The sequence below is a fragment of the Notolabrus celidotus genome, chromosome 11 (genome assembly GCF_009762535.1).
Source record: "Notolabrus celidotus isolate fNotCel1 chromosome 11, fNotCel1.pri, whole genome shotgun sequence".
NCBI lineage: Eukaryota > Metazoa > Chordata > Actinopteri > Labriformes > Labridae > Notolabrus > Notolabrus celidotus.
The window spans coordinates 17,215,460-17,234,274 of NC_048282.1; the positions used below are offsets into that span (position 1 = coordinate 17,215,460).

The window sequence follows — 18,815 nt, forward strand, 5'->3', positions numbered from 1 at the left end:
CATTTCCAAACCTTTGGACTCATAATGAGCCACACATCATTCTTCTCTCCACCAAACCTCAAACACTGATCCTTCGGTGACTAATCGGCCCACCCCTCCGGATCCGTTACACCCGTCACAACGTTGCACTTTGATCCTGATCACTTCATGCAGGAAGTCGAGAAAATTTTCACACTAAGCCGTGAGAGGAATTAGATGCTTACTGCTCCAACAGATCAAGGTAGAAAAATCTATTCCAAAGGAGGAGAGGATGACAGCGGAGCAGAGCTGACACTGACAGGTAAAGACAGGATGAATAAATCATGTGAAGGTTATAAGATTAGAGGTTTTGTTTAAGCAAGATTAAATAAACAATAACTGCAGCATTACATGTTGTTTGGAAATGGAAATGTCATTGCTAATGCAGCAAGTGGATTAGCTTCTTTTAGATCCAGCATTCATTTCGGAAGTGTGTGACAGGGTAAAGTCAGCACTGAATTTGAATTTATCAGTGACGAGTACTTACGCTTCACTTTGGTTATGAGTTCAAACTTTGATAAATTAAAGCCAATGGACTTCTGGGTTAGATTGATTGATTTAGATTAAACCGAGAAGTAGGGCATTAAGGCAGCAATGGATTAATGATGACTGAACTCTTGTTAATTTTCACTGAATCTATTACAGTTTGACTACTTACGGCTATTTGCCTCTAAGTGTTCTGTTGTTGGCTTCTGTTAGCATTTCATTTGAGTTCAGACTGCCGTTACCTCGGCTGAATGAAAGCGAGTGAAGCTGGGAATTACATTCAGGAAATATTAGTTGATACTAAAATGTAACGTTCTGATCATTAAAGTAGAAAATAATGATGGAATTTGTATCAATAACTAAATGTTTTTATCACTAGCTATGATCAGGCACTGCAAATTATTGGTCAGAGCAGAGTGAATAGAAGCAGTAAACACCAGAGTCAATTGTTGAATATTTATTGTACTTTTGGGATTTAACTATTAATCTGTTCAAGGAAGTAGACTCTTCTTCAAGAGCTACGACCTCTCGCTCTGAGCTGTCAGAATCTGTTAATATCCCACCTGAATAAATCCACCCTTTGTCCTTATGTAAGCAGTATCCATGCAACCATCTGACCTGGTTTAATATAAAAACTGCTGTAATTAAGCGCCTTCCTTCTGTCTCTTTTTTATTACAGGTTGAAGAAGAGTGATTTGTTCTAACTAGAGAAGGCAGGCACTGTTTTGAAAATGTTTGGAAACACTGGACCTTTCTCTTATGCCCCGAGGTTAGTGCTTAATTTCACTTTCAGGTTCATGAGAATTGATGAGTGTGTTGTGGACTCTTTATTATCTTAAACTCAGCCCACAGGTGGCGCTGGTACTTATCTTGAAAGCATTTTAATTTGCTTTCATGTTTGATAAGTTAGCTTTTATTGTACTCCAGGGGATTCACACCAGATGACATCCCTCAGATGAGACGAGCTATCCTGCAAGATGACTATAAAAGTTCTCCTCTGCAGAGAAACAACATGTCCAGACCCAGTGGAAGATCAATATATAGTATGTTACCACACTAACGTTTTGATATATCTTTATTTCTGAGATATTTACTTCAGGTTTTTTTTTTTTACATCAGTGCAGAGAAAGGAGTACTCAGATGAGCTGAACAGAAAACCTGACAACCTTCATGTCAGAGTGGAGGTAAATTAATATGAAACTTTTCCCACCATGGGCACACACATATCTCACAGTGGGACCTACTCTTCATCAATGACCCTCCTCACTGAATCCACAGCACCTGTTCACCTGTGAGCTGGACGGCCAGGAGGTGAAGACAGTGGAAGGCTGCGTTGCAAAGCTCAAAAGGCTGGATGCTAAAGGCCGCGTGTGGTCTCAGGAGATGATCATGGAGGTTCAGAGGGGATATCTGCTGCTCAGCGACATTGAGACAAAGGTGGGTGGCTACGCTTTTCAAATTTAAGTACTGACAGTTTACAACCATGATAATCTGTGAAGCAGAGTCATTAGTTAGAATAGGTGCAGCCTGCAGACTGTGGCTTTGTGCAGAGACATTTCTCTTTTTGAGACAGGAAACACTGATGAATTGGAAGCATGCTCCTTTTAAAAATGTGTATCACATACATATTTAGTTTTCCCTTCAAAGCCCAATCAGGATAGACAGCTCTCCACCACAATACGCAGAAATGAAGATAAAATGATCCTTTCTTGTTTTCCTGGGCAAAATTCAGGATTATTTTTAAAGATAAGATAATATCTGAGCTAAAAACAGAAACATCCCTCCAGTTGTTTCTCTGTAATTTAAAACAAGATTTTAAAAAAGGCTGTACATCTGCAATTATTACAAGAGAGTTCTGTTCCTTAAAAAGGTGAAATGCCCCAAGAAGTGAATTCTATAATTGAGGAACATTTAACAGAAAGAAAAATGTGCAAGATCCTTAATGATTTAAGTTAGATCTGCAGTTGATCAAATCAGGTTATGAAAGATAATAATTTTATTCATTTAAGTTTTTTTCGTTGATTTTTAATTTCAATATTAAGTAAAGCTTGCCCCTCTTTGATTCTTTGAGTATATTCTACATTTGAGTAAGACTATAGAAAAAACAAACCAGCCTTTTTTTGGGAATACATCCAGGGGCGTTGCCAGGAATTCTGTGCCCCCTAAAAAGATATCTCAGTGGTCCCCATCACCACAGCCAGCTCTACAAAATATAACATTGCTGCTATAATACTGGTTTATTTGCATTAAACAAACATGTATGCTTTAAACTATCCTGGTTAACAGACTCAAATATAAGCTACATATCAATATTTTTATTTTTTTGCAATTTCTCCAAACGTAGCTGCACTATATTGACCTTCTGACTGTCCATAACAAGGGGGCATTGTTTGGTATAATATAACCTCATGAAGTAAAATAAAACTCTGAAAACCCACAGTTTACTTTCAATCAGATTCAGCCACACTTGATGAAAATATGACAATTCCCCACTTCAGGCATGAGACACTCATCTCACGGAGCTGAGACTCCCCTTTTTTTTTTTCCCAGAAAGGAATTCTTAATGTACGTTTATTTATTCAGACAATTTTAGTTATCTTATTGCAGGTATAACAAAACAAAAGAAAAGCGTAATAAACACATTTTATTTCAGGTCCATTAAGGCCCCCCCCTCCCCATTTGGGCCCTAGGTAGTCAGACCCACTTTCCCCCCCACTACAACGCCCTTGAATACACCCCATTGTTTTCTTGTGACTTTCACAGTCATCCCAGTTGGAGTCAGATATTAAGTGTCTAACATGTAGATAGTATAATGAGTGGGTGCCGGTAAAGCTCAGCAGTTAGATAGCACACCCCACTTACAGAGGCTACAGTCTGGTGATCCTGGGTTTTACTATCACTCTCAGATCTTTGCCTCATGTCATCTTCATTCTCTCTTCCGTGCTTTCAACTCCATCCTGTCCTCTCAATACAGGCATGAAAAGATGGTAGCATTTGTGAATACTTTCATTATCGATCATTCGTTTTGTATTAACCTGCTCTCATAACGTCCATTTTGTTCAATCTGACTCTACAGGCCGAGCTGGAGGTGCTGCCTCTGGCCTCAATCCTGCAAATCAAAGCTGTGCTGGACAGCTGCGCCTACAACTCTCTGCTGACGATCACTGTGGCGGAGAGAAATAAAAGCCTCTCCCAGGTCTACATGTTCCAGTGTGAGGAGACTGGGGTGAGTCACATTTCAACCACATCCCTCACTCAGTGGACTCCTAACCCCAATCTCCTGAACCTCCTGAAGCCTCACAGAGAAAGAATGATGTGCTAGTCATGTTGAGGCGTACAATCTCTGTATTCATTATCTTTATTTCACAACATGCTGGGTTCTCCTTTTGCTGATATCACCTGGATGTTTTACTGAAAGCCATGTCTGTGTTAACAGGCGAAGCTCATCAAGACTGACCTTGAGAAGGCTGTTCAAAGAGGAGGAGATGTGGATGTGGAGCCACGCAGGGAGCAGCCTGACATCAGGTACTGAGCCTCATCATGTTGACAGAACAGAAACAAGGGCAGGCAAATAAAGACACATACAGTGAAGTGCTTTTACTCCTCTCTGGTGTTGATGTTGTCAGGAGTGATCTGGAGAATTTGATTGGGCAACATGGTCCAGGAAGTTTCCGACAGGCTGGCCAGCGTCCCATTCAGAGAGAGAGAAGCCCACCACCTCCACTTGACCACCCACCCCCTCGGTGGATCAGCAGAGAGCCAGGTACAGCTTAACGCAAAATACAGATGTTAAAAAGCCTTACAAGCCTGACTATGAACTGTCCAGTGTGTTTGATGCTGTGTCTCCTGAAGTGCAGTTTTGTTTTCGTGTTGTTTCCTTGTAGAAAATATGCCGCCTCCACGAGGCTACAACCCACACGAACCTCTAGACCCACCTGATTTCTACGATTCACAGATGAGTCAAGAGGTCCCTTTTTTACCTGAGCTTACAGACTCAGAGAGGAACACGGTCAGTCCTGCTATTAAACTGTTATTCATTTGTTGAGGAATCATCATTGTTATATGAGATATATGTTATATGAGGGAAATGTCTTCATATCAGACAGTTTAGGACGTATTAATTTTGCCTTTTTTTTCTTCTTACAGGAAATTTTAAATCACATCATAATTGATATGGAGATCTTTATGCAAAAAGTTGCTGCTGCAGCAAACCCACCAGCACAGCAGGAGAACAAGAACAAGAAGAAAATGGGGCTTATGATGAAAAAATCAAAGAAAAAAGGTAAGACTGTTTTTCCACTTTATCTTTTCATTGCATTTTGTAACTAAGACATTAAAAACAGAAGGTCTGATATCATAGAGGTATTGTACTGACTGTTCAGCTATTTGTTCTTCCCCTTCAGCTGCCAGTCTGCCATCCTGGCCGGAGTATACCTCTTGTCTTCAGAAATTCAAATATGGCTTCAATCTGCTGGTGAATAATCCTTATCATTTGTTCACACAGTTGAAAGTGACCACGGTGGTTTAGGGAAGAATTTAAATCATGCTCTGATTCACAAACTTGAACGTGGAGGGGTTTAGTGCGACAAAAAGCAGTGAAACTTGACTGAAAAGAGCTTTATATTTCAGGGCCAGCTGGACGGGACACTGACTAGCCCCACTGCTCCTGATTTTGTCCACATCTTCTTCACTTGTTTAGAGATGGTGAGCTCCTCTCAACTTAGTCATGACTTGATCAGTCATCTTTAAGGCATTGGTTCTGCCCACAATCTTAATTGTGACTGAATATTTCCTCCCTTTTCTTCTCTTCAGATATTATCTCAGTATCCTCCAGACCTGACGGCTTCTGTGGTGTCCCCTCTGCTGACGGTGTCGGCCTTGCGACTGCTCAGTCAGGTGGTCAGCCCAGAGGAGGACGACCTGTGGAGGTCTCTGGGAGATTCCTGGAACATCCCTAGGTAGGGCGGCCTTTATTACCCTCAACCAGTTACACAAGCTTTTTTATAAAGCTTGTAAGCGTCCCATATACAGTCCCGTGGTTGTTAGCTCACATATACCTGCTCCGGAAAGCCCTATCTTGGGTGTGTGTTCTTGCTGATATGTAAATGTGGGTCAGGGTCCATGTTCATGTTGTATTTATGTCCACTGGATAAAAACAAGATACACTAGAGAGAAAGTAGAGTGTGACTTGACACTACTGCTGAGTTTGAGTTTTAATAAGGACAATAGCATGGTGTTCAGTCATGGACAACAAGAAATCACTGCATGATGTATTATTAAGTGATTCATCATTAACCTTCTAATGCTTTGTAAATCACAATGAATAAAGAAAAAAGGCCCAAATGTGTTTTATCATTATCATTTTAAAGTTTTTACTACCAGAAATAAATGAAACCTATGAACTCAATGTTTCTGAAGGGTAAGGAAAGGTTTGTAATTTCTGTGAATATGAATTTTCGCCTTCTTCAAAATGAAATGATGAGATTGTCCCACTCTTGTGCTGTTCTTTGGATTTGAGTGCAGGTTCAGGCATTCCTAGCATAAAAACTGGAGACAAAAGAAGCCAGCTTGCCTGAAGGTGTCAGTGACAAAATAAAAATCTGTCTGCCATCAGGTGTACACTGACCGTATCCACCTGATGCCAAGCTTAGTTAACCTGGGCTGGCTCTAGCTTCATAGTTAACATCGCCCGTCTCCGCACCTCCCTTTCCTTCACTGCTGCTGAAACTCTCATCCACGCCTTCATCACCTCAAGACTAGATTATTGCAAAAGCATCCTCTACGGTTCACCCAACACCCTCCTCAACAAATTAAAATACATTCAAAACTCAGCTGCATGCCTCCTCACTCACTCCCGCTCCAGAGACCATATCACCCCAGTCATCCCATTGGCTTCCCATCAGATCCAGAATACAGTACAAAATCCTCCTCATCACCTACAAAGCCCTCCTTAATCTAGCTCCCTACTATATCACCGACCTTCTACAGCCATACAATCCCACCCTCAACCTCCGTTCCACCAATGCCAACCTCCTCCCCCCTCTCACCAGACCCAAGCACTGAACCTGGGGGGACAGGGCCTTCTCTGTCACTGCCCCAACCCTCTGGAACTATCTCCCCCAACACCTCAGATTCTCTCCCTCACTCACCAAATTCAAATCCAGACTCAAAACCCAACTATTTACACAGGCTTTTAACATATAATTCATTGATTTTTGTTTTTGTTTTATTTTGTTTTGCTGCCTTGCTTTTCTTTGCTTTTTTTGCACTGTTTTCTTTTGCTTATCTATTTGTATAATTATTAGTTATTTTCTTGTAAAGTGTCTTGGAGAAACTGTTAAAGCGCTTTAATAAATAAAATGTATTATTATTATTATTATTATTATTATTATTATTATTATTATTATTTTTTTTTTATTTTTTTATTATTATTATTACCTGTACAGACTGAGTGGGTATTGTATTGATCAACTCTCAACAATCAACAGTGCCTTAATCAAAAAGTCGCCAATGATATTACCATATGCCAGTAAATCAGCAGCATAAGTAAATAGTTGGTAGTTCAGCAGAATATTTATGGGCAACAAAAGTGCAACATATGTCACTCTCGTATGCAATCCCGAAAAAGCATGAGAGAAATTGACGCACATATATTTGTTTATTTACCTCATTATGTTTTATTGTCAGAAAAACAAATTCTACAAACATATATTTCAGATTGGAGGTCCCCTCAGCATCATCAGTTCCTTCTACTTTGTGAAAGTTTTCTGTCCTCTTTTTACCTCAAAGGTCCAGATGGCCGGATGACGACATCCCGCTTTACATCCCAGACTTCTACGATGGGTGGCAGCCGCCTCCTTCTTCAGGCATGTCTGCCCAGCTCCCTTATCAGAATGGTCCATCGAGAAGCAACAGCCAGCACTTTGCTTCGGACTTTCGCCAAATGGAGGAGGTAGACCTTTAAAAGTGTACCCACCTGTAAATGTTTTTGTTTTCATACCTTGATCTTACCAAGAGGTATTTGGTTCCTGTTTCACCTGCAAAACCAGATCATGATAACTGTTGACTGATAGTGTTTAAGTTAAAACCTTTACTTCTGAGGCCTATTATTGGATGACTGTCTCAGTATGTTTAAAGTGTGTAAAATAACTACTCACTGATAAGGGTGACCTAGTTTATAAGTGGCTATGAAAGCGTGTCACCTCTCACTTTGATGCATAGACATACTTCTTCCTTTTTATTTTCAGCCTTCATTTCATTCACTTTCACCATGTTGTCTTTTACAGCCCATGTCCAACGGTCCATGGAGCTCACCACCACCACCACCACAGTAGGCATTATTGCACTATTATAAAAATGACTGTATGACCATGTGTTGCGTACACTGCTTCTAACCCTCTCACACAAGTCTTTATAATGGTCATAAACTACTCCTCTGTCAGTAAGTGTTTGTATGCTGTTTTTTCAGACCCAGTGAGCCTCCTCTTTACATGCGGGTCATTTACAACTTCATGGCCAGAAACAACCGAGAGCTGAGCGTGATGAAGGGTGATGTGGTTCTGGTGAGATGACAAACTTGAATAATCACTGTTCCAGGCATGTTACCCATAAAAGAACGGACTTATCCAGTGTTCACCTCAGTATCCCCGAACGAAACAAAGAATAAGACAGCTCGCACACTGCAGGGCTCCAATGTTAAAGACAATTTATATCACCAGGCAATTGTCTGGAACATTGGAGCCCTGCAGTGTGCGAGCTGTCTAATTCTTTGTTTTGTTCAGTGACACTTGTACTCAACTCAGCACCTGCTCTCTTAGGTTTGGATGTGTGTATTTCTTCGACTTTTGTACACCTGTCGTATCTTGACCGCCCGTGATGTGTAGATGCAGAAGGAATCTTCGTGACACTGGCTTGCTTGCATAGTAATGTGTTTATTACAAGAAAACAATACCAGTATCGAACAAGCACCTGGAATGCTTGGGAGAACAGCTCTGCAAATCTGCTGACTCTCAGAGTGCTGTTGACCAAGACCTTTTATAAGTCTTTGAGCCAATGACATAGCCTACTAGTGAGTCCAAACTTATCTTAACCTCTAGTTATTTATTATTCTCCCCTTTGCTCTGCTAGCCTAAGGGTCACAAAACTTGTCCATGCATGTCACTAAATTGGAAGGGGGTCTCAATCTAATTTCCTTGAATGTCTGGGGCAACATAGGTTTCTCCTTGACTTGTTTTACGTCAGTTACTTATTTCCCATCAGATACTTCACACCTCAGTACCCCTCCAACACAGACGTGCACAGACATATTTGAATTCCAAATTCATATATTAAGCGAGATGTAAAGATATTCAGTGTCCGCAGGTCCTAAAGTTGCTGGCCAGGCATGTTCAAAGTACGGCCCGGGGCCAATCACGGCCCAAGGTCCATTTATTTATGGCCCCAACCTTCCATCTTAAAACGTGTTATTTAAAGCACAGAAATTAATCACCTTCTGAATCATCTGTACATTTGCAGTTTCTTTCAAGCGCACAAACAAAACTAAACTCCGTCCAGAAACGTCTCAAAAAGCTTCATATGGACTACCTGTATAAAGCCAAAACACTGGGAATACTGCAAGATGGCAATAAAGAAGAAAAACGTGAACTCTTAAAGTTGACAGGAGAGGACGTTCAGAAGACACAAAAGAGGACACAAGGCAAGATCAAAATTATGAAATTGTACAGAAAAGGGAAAAAATTGGTGCATAAAAAATGTTCAGAACTCAGGAAAATAATTATTTTGTATTTAAAATGTTGTCTGCTGGTCAGAAAAGTCTCAAAAACAACATGAAAAAGAAGTGTGATGAAATCCAGATCGTGACCCTGCCATAGGAAAATAATGATACAATATTTTTTCCAACATTGCCCGACCCTAATGAAAAACATTTTCTTCCAGAAGAAGATAATGTTTGCTAATGTTTACGTTGCTTGTGGAGAACTGAGGACTACCTAGTTACTGTATCATTGAGAAAAAAAAAAGTTATTAAATAGAGATTTCATGTCAAATTTGTATTATTCCCAAGTCACAGTAGGAGCCACTGGCCCTGAGGTATTCTGACAACATTATATGTGGCCCTCTTTGAAAAAAGTTTGGACACCGCTGCTCTAGGCAGTTTAAATTGAAAAAGGCACATTACCAAATTGCAATACAGCTTCAGAGAAAAAAGGAAGTAGACTATATCGTCACCAAAAGTGTTAATAAACAACAGCCTTCGCAGAAAGCATAATTGTCTGTTTGTTTTTTTTACTTTGAATGCAGCCTTGTTTCAATTTGGATCTTAGTAAAGCTGTAAACTAGTGGTAATGGTTGTAATTACTGTTGCTATTAACGTGTTATTGTTAACATTTATGATTCTGTTTTTAGGTAATTCAGAAATCAAAGCAATGGTGGCTTGTTCGCAACTCCGGTGATGAGGAAGGGAACGTTCCTCAAAATGTTCTGGAGCCAATGGAGAGCGGCAGGCCCATGGAAGAACAACAAGTGAGAAAAGATTTTAGATTTTCACGAGTAGCTGTGCTGAGCAACCACTCAAAAAATACCAACATTTGAGTCTCCATTCTTCTCCTCACAGCGGGGCAGAGGTGCAGTGACACTGGACGCGACTTCTTCACCTGCAGATGTCAGAGCCTGGCTGAACTTTAAAGGTTTCTCTAAGCTGTGAGTGGCATTACCCACAGAGGGACTGGACACTTCAGGATGTTGGTACACTTAATTGAACGTGTATTGCATGTTTTTTTTTCTGATATTCTGTCTCTTCATGTGCAGCACGGTGAGCACACTCGGAGTGCTCAGTGGTAAGCTGCTTCTTGGAATGTCAAAGGGTGAGATCAGGACTGTGTGTCCAGAGGAGGGAGGAAAGGTCTTCTTCCAGCTTCAGGCTGTTAGGTCAGCCATTGCAGTAAGTAGAACATCACACAGTACAAACACTTAAAGCAAACTGTTTCACTCTGATAACACTTGATCCTGTTTCTTACACTTACAGCTCGCAAGTGAGCCATCAGACCTATACAATGGTCGCTACTAAGAAAACATGAGTGCTTCTTCATCTTTTCTCATGAAACTTCATCTACTCAACATCTGGAACTATTGGTGTCTGATCTTGTCATGATTTGTACAATTTTGTGTAGGTGGCTGCCTTCTCAGCCTTTATTTAAGAGAAACAACTTTGTGAATAAAACCTCTACTATTGATGGCTTAACATAAAAAAAATACAGCATATTATTTTAATTATTGTAACATTGTAATTATGATGTACTTCTTCATATTTCATGTGTAGTTATCCTAAATTTGATCAAACCAAACAGAAAATCAATCTGACACTAATGTTAGACTGAAATAAAAACCATGTGTTTCTCAACATGTACAACTGTACACCCTGTTGTATTTTTCTCAGATTGATTTGTAGATGTGCTTTGTACATAAACAGGGATGTTGAAATTGACTATCAAACTGAAAGAATCTATTCAGAACGACTTTAATTCATCAATAAAACTCTGTTCAAGATGCATCAAAGAAATTAAGTGCTTTAATTCAAATTTCCAGTTTCAACATTTTTCTATAACAAAAGTACAAAGTTGGAGTTCTCTCTAAACTGGTTGGACTCATCTAGTTTTAACATGTTTTTAAAGGACTTGAAACCTACACGACCAACTAGTTATCAGCTCATAAAAAACAACACAACATCTTTTTTCTAGTCTTGAATTTATGGGAAATGGAGATCATGGTACTTGAGAAAGTTGTCTTCTTTCATACTAATTTAAGGCAAGAAGTGCATTCTCTTTTACTCTTTCTTGTTTCCCCACTTGGCCATCTTGTTGTTCACAGGAGTCTTCATGAACCTGTCCGACTTCATGTAGGCAGCGATCTTCTCCAGAGCCTGTGATGATGACGTCATTCAAAAAAAATTTTTTTTAATTTTTTCATTGCAGAATGATATTGAAAATAATAACATAGAAATACCAGCAGAGGCAACTCCACATATTATGTACTTATAGATATCTCAATGAGACTGTCACAGAAACAGAGGAAGACCAAAATGGTCGAGTGTAATTTCCTCAGTGGTGATTGGAGTTTGTATTCAACAAAAACAAAACGCAGGAATGTCCTCACCTCAAAACGGTCCAAAAGATCCTTGAGGTTCTGGAAGTCATCAAGGCATGTAGGGTGAAACATCCTGTGTTGATCTAGCAGCTCATACATGATGAAGTCCACAAAAGTGATCTATTATAAAACAAAAAGGTTTACAGACACATTAACATGTGGAAAGGAAAAGGCTCAAACTAGACCTTGAAAAGCTGCACTGGGTGACAGTTTTATATAAGCCACCAGTCAAATGAATTGAATGTAAATTCATTAAAAGGGGTAAACCTTTTAAGCTCCAGCTAGTGTTTTTTATACGCTGAAATGCTCTAAGTTAATGTACTGTACAGTATTTGCTGGACCATGAAGATGGATCAAGTTAGTGGCTAATTGAAGACACAGTTGTACTCTAACAATGCAACTTCTGCCAATAAGTTCACTTGATAATCTTTAAAAAAACAATATCTCGAAGTGAGGCTGCCACAAAAGCTGCTCCCCCTAGTGGCTGGCCGAAGTATAGGTCAAAATCTCTGTCTCCCCCATTCATTTGAATGGGGCTGAAGTCAAACTTTAAAAAATAAATACACGTCGTACGAATGTTTCTCACATCCATATGCTGTGGTAATATGTGGTTACAGGGTTCCCACTCTTTTCCAGAGATCATTTTCCAGGAAATTTCAAGGACATTTCAGTGATGATCAAGCTGGTATGACAGTCTAAATTTAGTTCCTAATTTAGTTCCTAAATAGTCAAATATGTTCTTCTCAGTGGAAGTCTACATTGAAGACATGCAGTCTATGGCTATTGATGAAATCATCTCTTACATGCTTAAAAATTATGGCAAATTGATTATAGAATAATGCAACTGCAGATGTACAGCACTTCACTTTATTAGTGCAACCAAGCAACGATAATGGGCAACTCTCATCTCAGCTTTCTCTTTTCTCAAAAAATATAAAATTAACAAAAGGACTCTGGAAGCTGCCTTACTGAAATAAATAAATAATAACAAAAATTTAGAGGATCAGTGCATTAATTGACCTAAATAGATCTGAATGACAAAAATGGCCACAAATGTTGAATGGGGATGTGTTTTTTTTTTAACCTTGTTAGATTGCACGCAGTCATGTTGGAATCATTTTCCAGGACTATATGTGATTTTCCAGGACATTATACTTTTTCTCCCATTTTCCAGGTGTTTTCCAGTACTGGAAAACTGGTCAACTGTTTTCCACGTTTTCCAGTTTTTCCAGGACGCGTGGGAACCCTATAGTTAGTATTTGACTGTTTTGTGTTCAAGGCCAAGGTTAAAAAACTGGGTTTTACATCTGGTTTTACTTTGATTGACAGCTGCCGTGGAGGTAAACTCCATAGGACCTTGGGGCGCTAAGTTGTAGGGCGGAGCTTGTTACAGCGGAAGCACAAAATCCCTACTACGCAGAATCTGGCTGCAGAAAATGTACAAGATGGCAGCGTTCTTGAATGGGATATTTTGGCTTCAAAACCATACAATGGGAAAAGGCGGAGCGACGCTGTCCATTATATATACAGTCTATGGCTGTGACGGAAAACAGGGGTAATGCAGCTCTACAAATTAAAGTCTTATGTTTAAAGAGTATCGCACCTTATCACCAGCAAACCACTTCTTCTTCCCCAGGAACTTTGAGAACTGCTTCAGTGTACCTGTCAGCTTCTCAATGTACCCTGGCTTAATCTTGTCCTGATGACACAGAGATAAAGTTGGCATTAGTGTAGATTCAATGGAATAAAAGGACACATCCAGTGTTTGGATTTCAAAATGAGATGCTCACAAAGTCAGTGTAGCACATCATCACAAAGCCATTCCTGAAGTCCATGGCCTGGTTCTCTGTAATGTCCACACGGATCTTCTCGTCTTCTGTCTCTCCACCTGTGATCAGATTAATTAGACCAGGATATGAACACAGTAATAGTGAGATATTGTCCCTGACACTATCAGTGTGTCACTTTAGTTCTCTGCTCAAAATGGGAAATGAAACATAGCCTCTGATGTTCACATGAAAATAATGTCATTTAAAACAGTAAACAAATATAGAAATATGTGCATGATGGATACTTCCTTCAAACAAAACATCAGGCTACAAACATTCTACTTACACATGTTGTTCTTGCGAGCGATGTATCGCATGATGGCATTGCTCTGCACGATCTTCTTGTCTCCATCCTCAAGGTAGGGCAGCTACAATCACAAAACCATCACAGTTGACAATTAAACAAACTTGCTTTACACTGACACACTGAGCAATAGAACTCTGAGCTTAAACTCACTCACATTAGGAAAATCCATTTCCAGTGACTTTTTTTCATCAAACCAGCAGCTCTTGTCGTAGTTAGGAGCTGTGGGATAAAACAGAATATTAAGTGGGTGCATTGTGAAAACATTTGGTCTATGATTTGATTTAATGATCAGAGCCGTCTATCTGTTAAATGCAGAAAAGTAAACTCTTCACCTTCACCACAGGAATAGAACTTGTTTTCATATTTGGTGCCGGTGTACTCGAGCAGCAGGCGGACAGGCTGGGCGAGCTGCACAAGGGTAAAAAAGAAAATCAGGAATTTAGCAGGGGACAGGGGTTGGTGATATTTTAACTTTTCTAACACATTTGAGTTCACATGAAGCAATACATACACATGAATATCTACACGTCATTTTCCCTGTCTCTAATGTTCATATAATAAATGCGCCAGTTTTGTAACATGTTTTTATTCTTGAAATTGCAAACACCTTGTACTTAAAGCAGCACATCTATTCATGTGTTTTCTTGTAATGAAAAATGAAATAAATGGAGTGGATCCAGACTTTTCAACTGGGCGGCTCAACTGGGGCACTGGTGGCATGAAATATGAGTGTGTGCACAAACCATAGACAGTATAATGAAGGCACATACATACACAAATTAACAGTGTTTATTTACCCTTTCCAGCTCCATTAATCACATCTACTTTGACAACTTACATTGAAGTGTCTAAAATATGTTCTAGTCCTAAATATTTTAACACACCAACGTGACAACATTCAAAATGTATAGACTTCATTCTTTAAAGCTGGGGTTGGTAGTCAGATTTAGATACACCTTTTATTATACTGGTTAAAATGATCTTTCTGTCCCGAGGGCAATCAATACATAATGTGTTCTTAGAGAAGAGTGAAAAAAAGCTGCTATCTACAGCTGGAGTAGGGTTGGAAAAGGGGTGGAGAGTTTCTGGTAAATTTCCATGGAAAGTTAAACTGGGGAATTTTGGAAATATTCCAAATTGGAAACTTTACATGGGAATTAACTGGGAATTAAGGGTAATTTAATGGAAAGGTGTCATATGTAAGCATTAATATTTGTTTTGTTATAAACAGACATCCATCCAAAATAATACAATTAAAACAGATTTATTTGTAAGTGGAACTTTATCAAGTGTTAAATATTTTATTGAACAATCAATTCTTTCATTGAAGAACAAAAACATGAATGATGAGTTAAATATTACTCATCCCCCCCAACCCAACCCATTCAAAAATTAACAAAAATGCAATCCCAACAAGTGATGTCCCATGTCAAAATGTTAAATGAAAAGAGCCCCTCTCCCTCCAAAAGTCCATTCAACATGCAGATTAAAAAAAAAATCTTCTTTCAAGCTTCTCAAGCCCAGCCTCTGCAGGATTCTAGAAATCATCTGTGCATGTGATGGAGGAATGCACAGTGCATGTAGGGAGTGTTGTCTCAATAGCCCTGCAGTAAGCAGCATGCTTTGTGCATGTGATTGAGGAATAGCATAGATATTCATCTGTACTTGCATGAAATCTGGTTATTTTAGTCAGTTCCTGTTTATACCCATACACTCCTGTTAATTCCCATGGAGAGTTTCCAAATTTGTGGGTTAGTCGGAGTCCTGAAATGCTTCATTCAAATTCATGCTAGTTTTCTATGACTACCAACCCTAGCTTTAAGGACTCAAATGAGGATGCATGTCTGAATAAAAAAAATCCAACAAAAAAAAAGAAACAATTCGCAACACAATTAAATGGTTGACTTTGACTCAAATCTTGCCATTCACAGGGCAAACAGCCAATCATAGTTTAAAAATTTGGGGCGGCACCTGAGGTTGGCCAATCATATTTCAATGGGCCCATCATCCCTCTAAATCTCTTTCTTTACGCATGAATGTCCCCCAAAGCCTCCTGTAGAAGCAGATGTAGCTTTGTGTCGGAGGGAGTGAGGGAGAGAGTGAGTGGGTGAGAGAGAGAGAGAGAGAGAGAGAGAGAGAGAGAGAGAGAGAGAGAGAGTGTGTGAGAGAGTGAGTGAGACACAGACAGGGCGAGAGAGAGAGAGAGAGAGAGAGAGTGTGTGTGTACCTGGAGGTAGTTATATGTTGCAGTTCTACCTGTAGGTCAACCATTGGGACATTTGACCTTTTACCTTTTCCTGCAAACAGGGTAATAATGTGATCGAGTTGCACAAGTAGATGCACTATGAGCTGGTCATTCCGGGCTGTTTTGTGATCACTGCAGCTGTTTAAGCAGCTAAAGCACAATAACTAGTCAAATTAAGATTAACAATACTTATGTAACTAATTTCACAGTGGTGAGTACCTCAAGTGTAAATACTAGTTACCTATTAGGAGCAGCTGTAATCCCATGAACATTAGATAACGCTGCTATTTTAAATCAGTCTATTGTTAGAGTTCATATTAATACAAGTTATGTTGCACGTGCAAGCGGCGTCATGTTACATAACATTTACCGAGCGAGGCTTTCAAACACGTTTTCATATTAACGCTTTGCATGCACCCTTTAAAGCAAAACCAAAGTATAAGTAGATAGAAAGAGTTTGCACCACAGCTAACAGGTCTGTGCTAACGTGAAACCTGGAGGATGTCTAGCCGTGAACATCGACAGCGCTGCATAAACAGGCGCTGTCGTTACTTTCCAAACAAAGATGACGGTCTTACTTACCCCACGGATGTCCCAGTAAGCCAGTTTCATCGTCATTTTGAGTCACTTTTCTACCCTTGAGGTGGCTGACTGCTACGAACTGCTGTTACACGGTGTTCAGAGGAGGAGAAAGGGAAAGAGAGAGAGGCAGCTGCTTTCTTGCAGACGGTGGAGTGGGCGGGGTGAACCGGGCAGTCACACACTGTTACTTCAAACCGGTTACAGTGTGGAACAAAGAAAAATGAACATGGTGAGAATGTAAACACGCTAATCTCATGGGCAGTACACAGACATATCTTATACGAAAGATGAATGTGACTAAGTAAATATTGTGTGCATGGGAGTGTCCAGTTTTGTAGTCAAGTCCAAGACATGTTCCATTACCACGAGAGACTACAATGAGCTCTATCATGTGACAGGGTGGAAACTCGTTTTTTTTGTTTTACTTCTAAATAACTGAGCAGGTTTTACAATTAAAATAGATCAACTTAAAAGTTGGAATATTGTAATTGAATTTTGTGTTGAACACCCTGCTGACTGACCCACATTGAAGTATGAGCAAATGATGAATGCACTCTTTGTTTTGCTTCTTCTCACTCACTTACTTGATTTAAATGCTGCTTTATTGTTTTAGCAGTTTTAACTGTTATCTTATTCTATTTTTATTTATCTATTCATTCATTTTTTAATTGTATTTATCTAATAATAATAATAATACCTAAGTTTTATATAGCGCTTTTAAATAACTCAAAGACGCTTTACAAATAAATAAATAAATACAAATAAAGACATACAAGACAAGCAGACGACAAGGGAAGAGGTGGAAAAATTAATGTGAGGGGAATGCCTGTTTGAAAAGGTAATTTTTTCAACTGTTTCTTAAATGAAAGAAGTGAGTCAGAAGCACGGATGTGTGGGGGGAGAGAGTTCCAGAGGGTGGGGGCGGCTATGGCAAAGGCCCGGTCCCCCAAGGTACGGTGCTTGGATTTAGTTATGGGAGTGAGGAGGTTGGAGTCAGAGGATCGGAGACGGCGGGAGGGGTGGTAGTACCGGAGAAGGTCAGTGAGGTATGGGGGGCCAGGTTATTGAGGGATTTGTACGTGGTGAGCAGGATCTTCAGCTTCAAGCTGCCGTCCTCCTCAAGTGTTCTGCTTTCTGTGAGATCTTTTATTTCCACGCGAGGAAAGAAAACGAGCACGTCTTTTGATTTCTCTGGATGAGGTCCTAATAAAAATGAGTTATTTTTTTCCTCTTGAGTTTTCTTTGAATGTTCTTTGAAATCAGTGTCTGTCTCCGTACAGTGGTGTTTCTAGAGAGGGAGCTACACATCTATTCAGTTTTTATTTATATTTTTAGCCTTAGTTTTATTTTCAACTTGTATCCTTACCCTGTTAAAAACTATTTTAACTATTTGCATTCTTAGTTAATTTTGATGCTTTAACTTATTTTAATAACATATATTTTATTGTTGGTGTGCATTGGTCTCTATTTTATTCTATTTTTATTAGTACTATTTTTATTATTATCATTATTATTTTTCCCTTAATATTCTCTTGCCATTGTTTTACTTCTGCTTCTTTCTTGTTTTTCAATCCCTGTAAAGCACTTTGGGTTGCATTTTATAAATAAAACTTGATTTATTGATTACATATTTACAGACCCCACTGTCTGATCTCTATAGCTACAATTCAAACAGACAGTATTTGTCTGAGGATTATTTTTCTATTCCTTTATTTTTATAATCTGCAGTTTTCAGTTACAGAATACAGAAAGTCAAGAACTACAATGTAAACACTTTTTTCTTTGACACAATTATAATTAAATAATATTTCACAAACAGCACATATAATTCCCTGGGAGAGACACATCATGCTTTTAAAGAGCAACAAACAGCTCAACAGATAACATCAGGACCCAACAGAAGGGTGTGAAAGGTTGACTAGCTCTGAGATTATTCATGAATTTGGCAATGATTGAACTTTTGCAACGGGTGAGAACTGAAGAACAGATCATGCATGATTCACTGTCACGTGGCTCAGAAAAGTTTTTTGTATTACATATCCAGACAAAAAGGGATCAGATCAGAGTTAGGCTTCAGACTGTAAGTAGAGACAACAGCACAAAATAAGAATTAAAATAAAATGCTACATCTGAGTAGCTTCACTGCACACCAGAGAAAAATACATGCCTTCATGCAAAAAGACTACAAAACAACAACAATATGACACAG

The 18,815-nt window shown here is 39.3% G+C and overlaps 2 protein-coding genes across 2 annotated transcripts; one reads left to right on the plus strand and one right to left on the minus strand.

Annotated features, from left to right (window-relative positions):
• The first annotated feature begins 169 nt into the window (after nucleotides 1-169).
• eps8l3b (EPS8-like 3b) lies at nucleotides 170-11,050 on the plus strand. Its single transcript, XM_034695915.1, has 20 exons — nucleotides 170-280; nucleotides 1,184-1,273; nucleotides 1,432-1,547; nucleotides 1,624-1,688; nucleotides 1,783-1,941; nucleotides 3,581-3,730; nucleotides 3,941-4,029; nucleotides 4,131-4,267; nucleotides 4,389-4,513; nucleotides 4,651-4,786; nucleotides 4,908-4,978; nucleotides 5,134-5,208; nucleotides 5,317-5,462; nucleotides 7,294-7,456; nucleotides 7,791-7,834; nucleotides 7,973-8,066; nucleotides 9,907-10,023; nucleotides 10,115-10,200; nucleotides 10,309-10,441; nucleotides 10,526-11,050. The coding sequence occupies exons 2-20, from the start codon at nucleotides 1,236-1,238 to the stop codon at nucleotides 10,565-10,567; spliced, it is 1,986 nt and encodes a 661-aa protein (XP_034551806.1). The 5' UTR covers nucleotides 170-280; nucleotides 1,184-1,235; the 3' UTR covers nucleotides 10,568-11,050.
• Nucleotides 11,047-16,830, minus strand: LOC117821546 (glutathione S-transferase Mu 3-like). Its single transcript, XM_034695916.1, has 8 exons — nucleotides 16,607-16,830; nucleotides 14,112-14,187; nucleotides 13,934-13,998; nucleotides 13,759-13,840; nucleotides 13,434-13,531; nucleotides 13,247-13,342; nucleotides 11,653-11,763; nucleotides 11,047-11,419 (listed from the first exon to the last, which is right to left on the minus strand). Exons 1-8 carry the CDS (start codon nucleotides 16,640-16,642, stop codon nucleotides 11,324-11,326), a joined length of 660 nt encoding a protein of 219 aa, XP_034551807.1. The 5' UTR covers nucleotides 16,643-16,830; the 3' UTR covers nucleotides 11,047-11,323.
• Nucleotides 16,831-18,815: the final 1,985 nt, after the last annotated feature.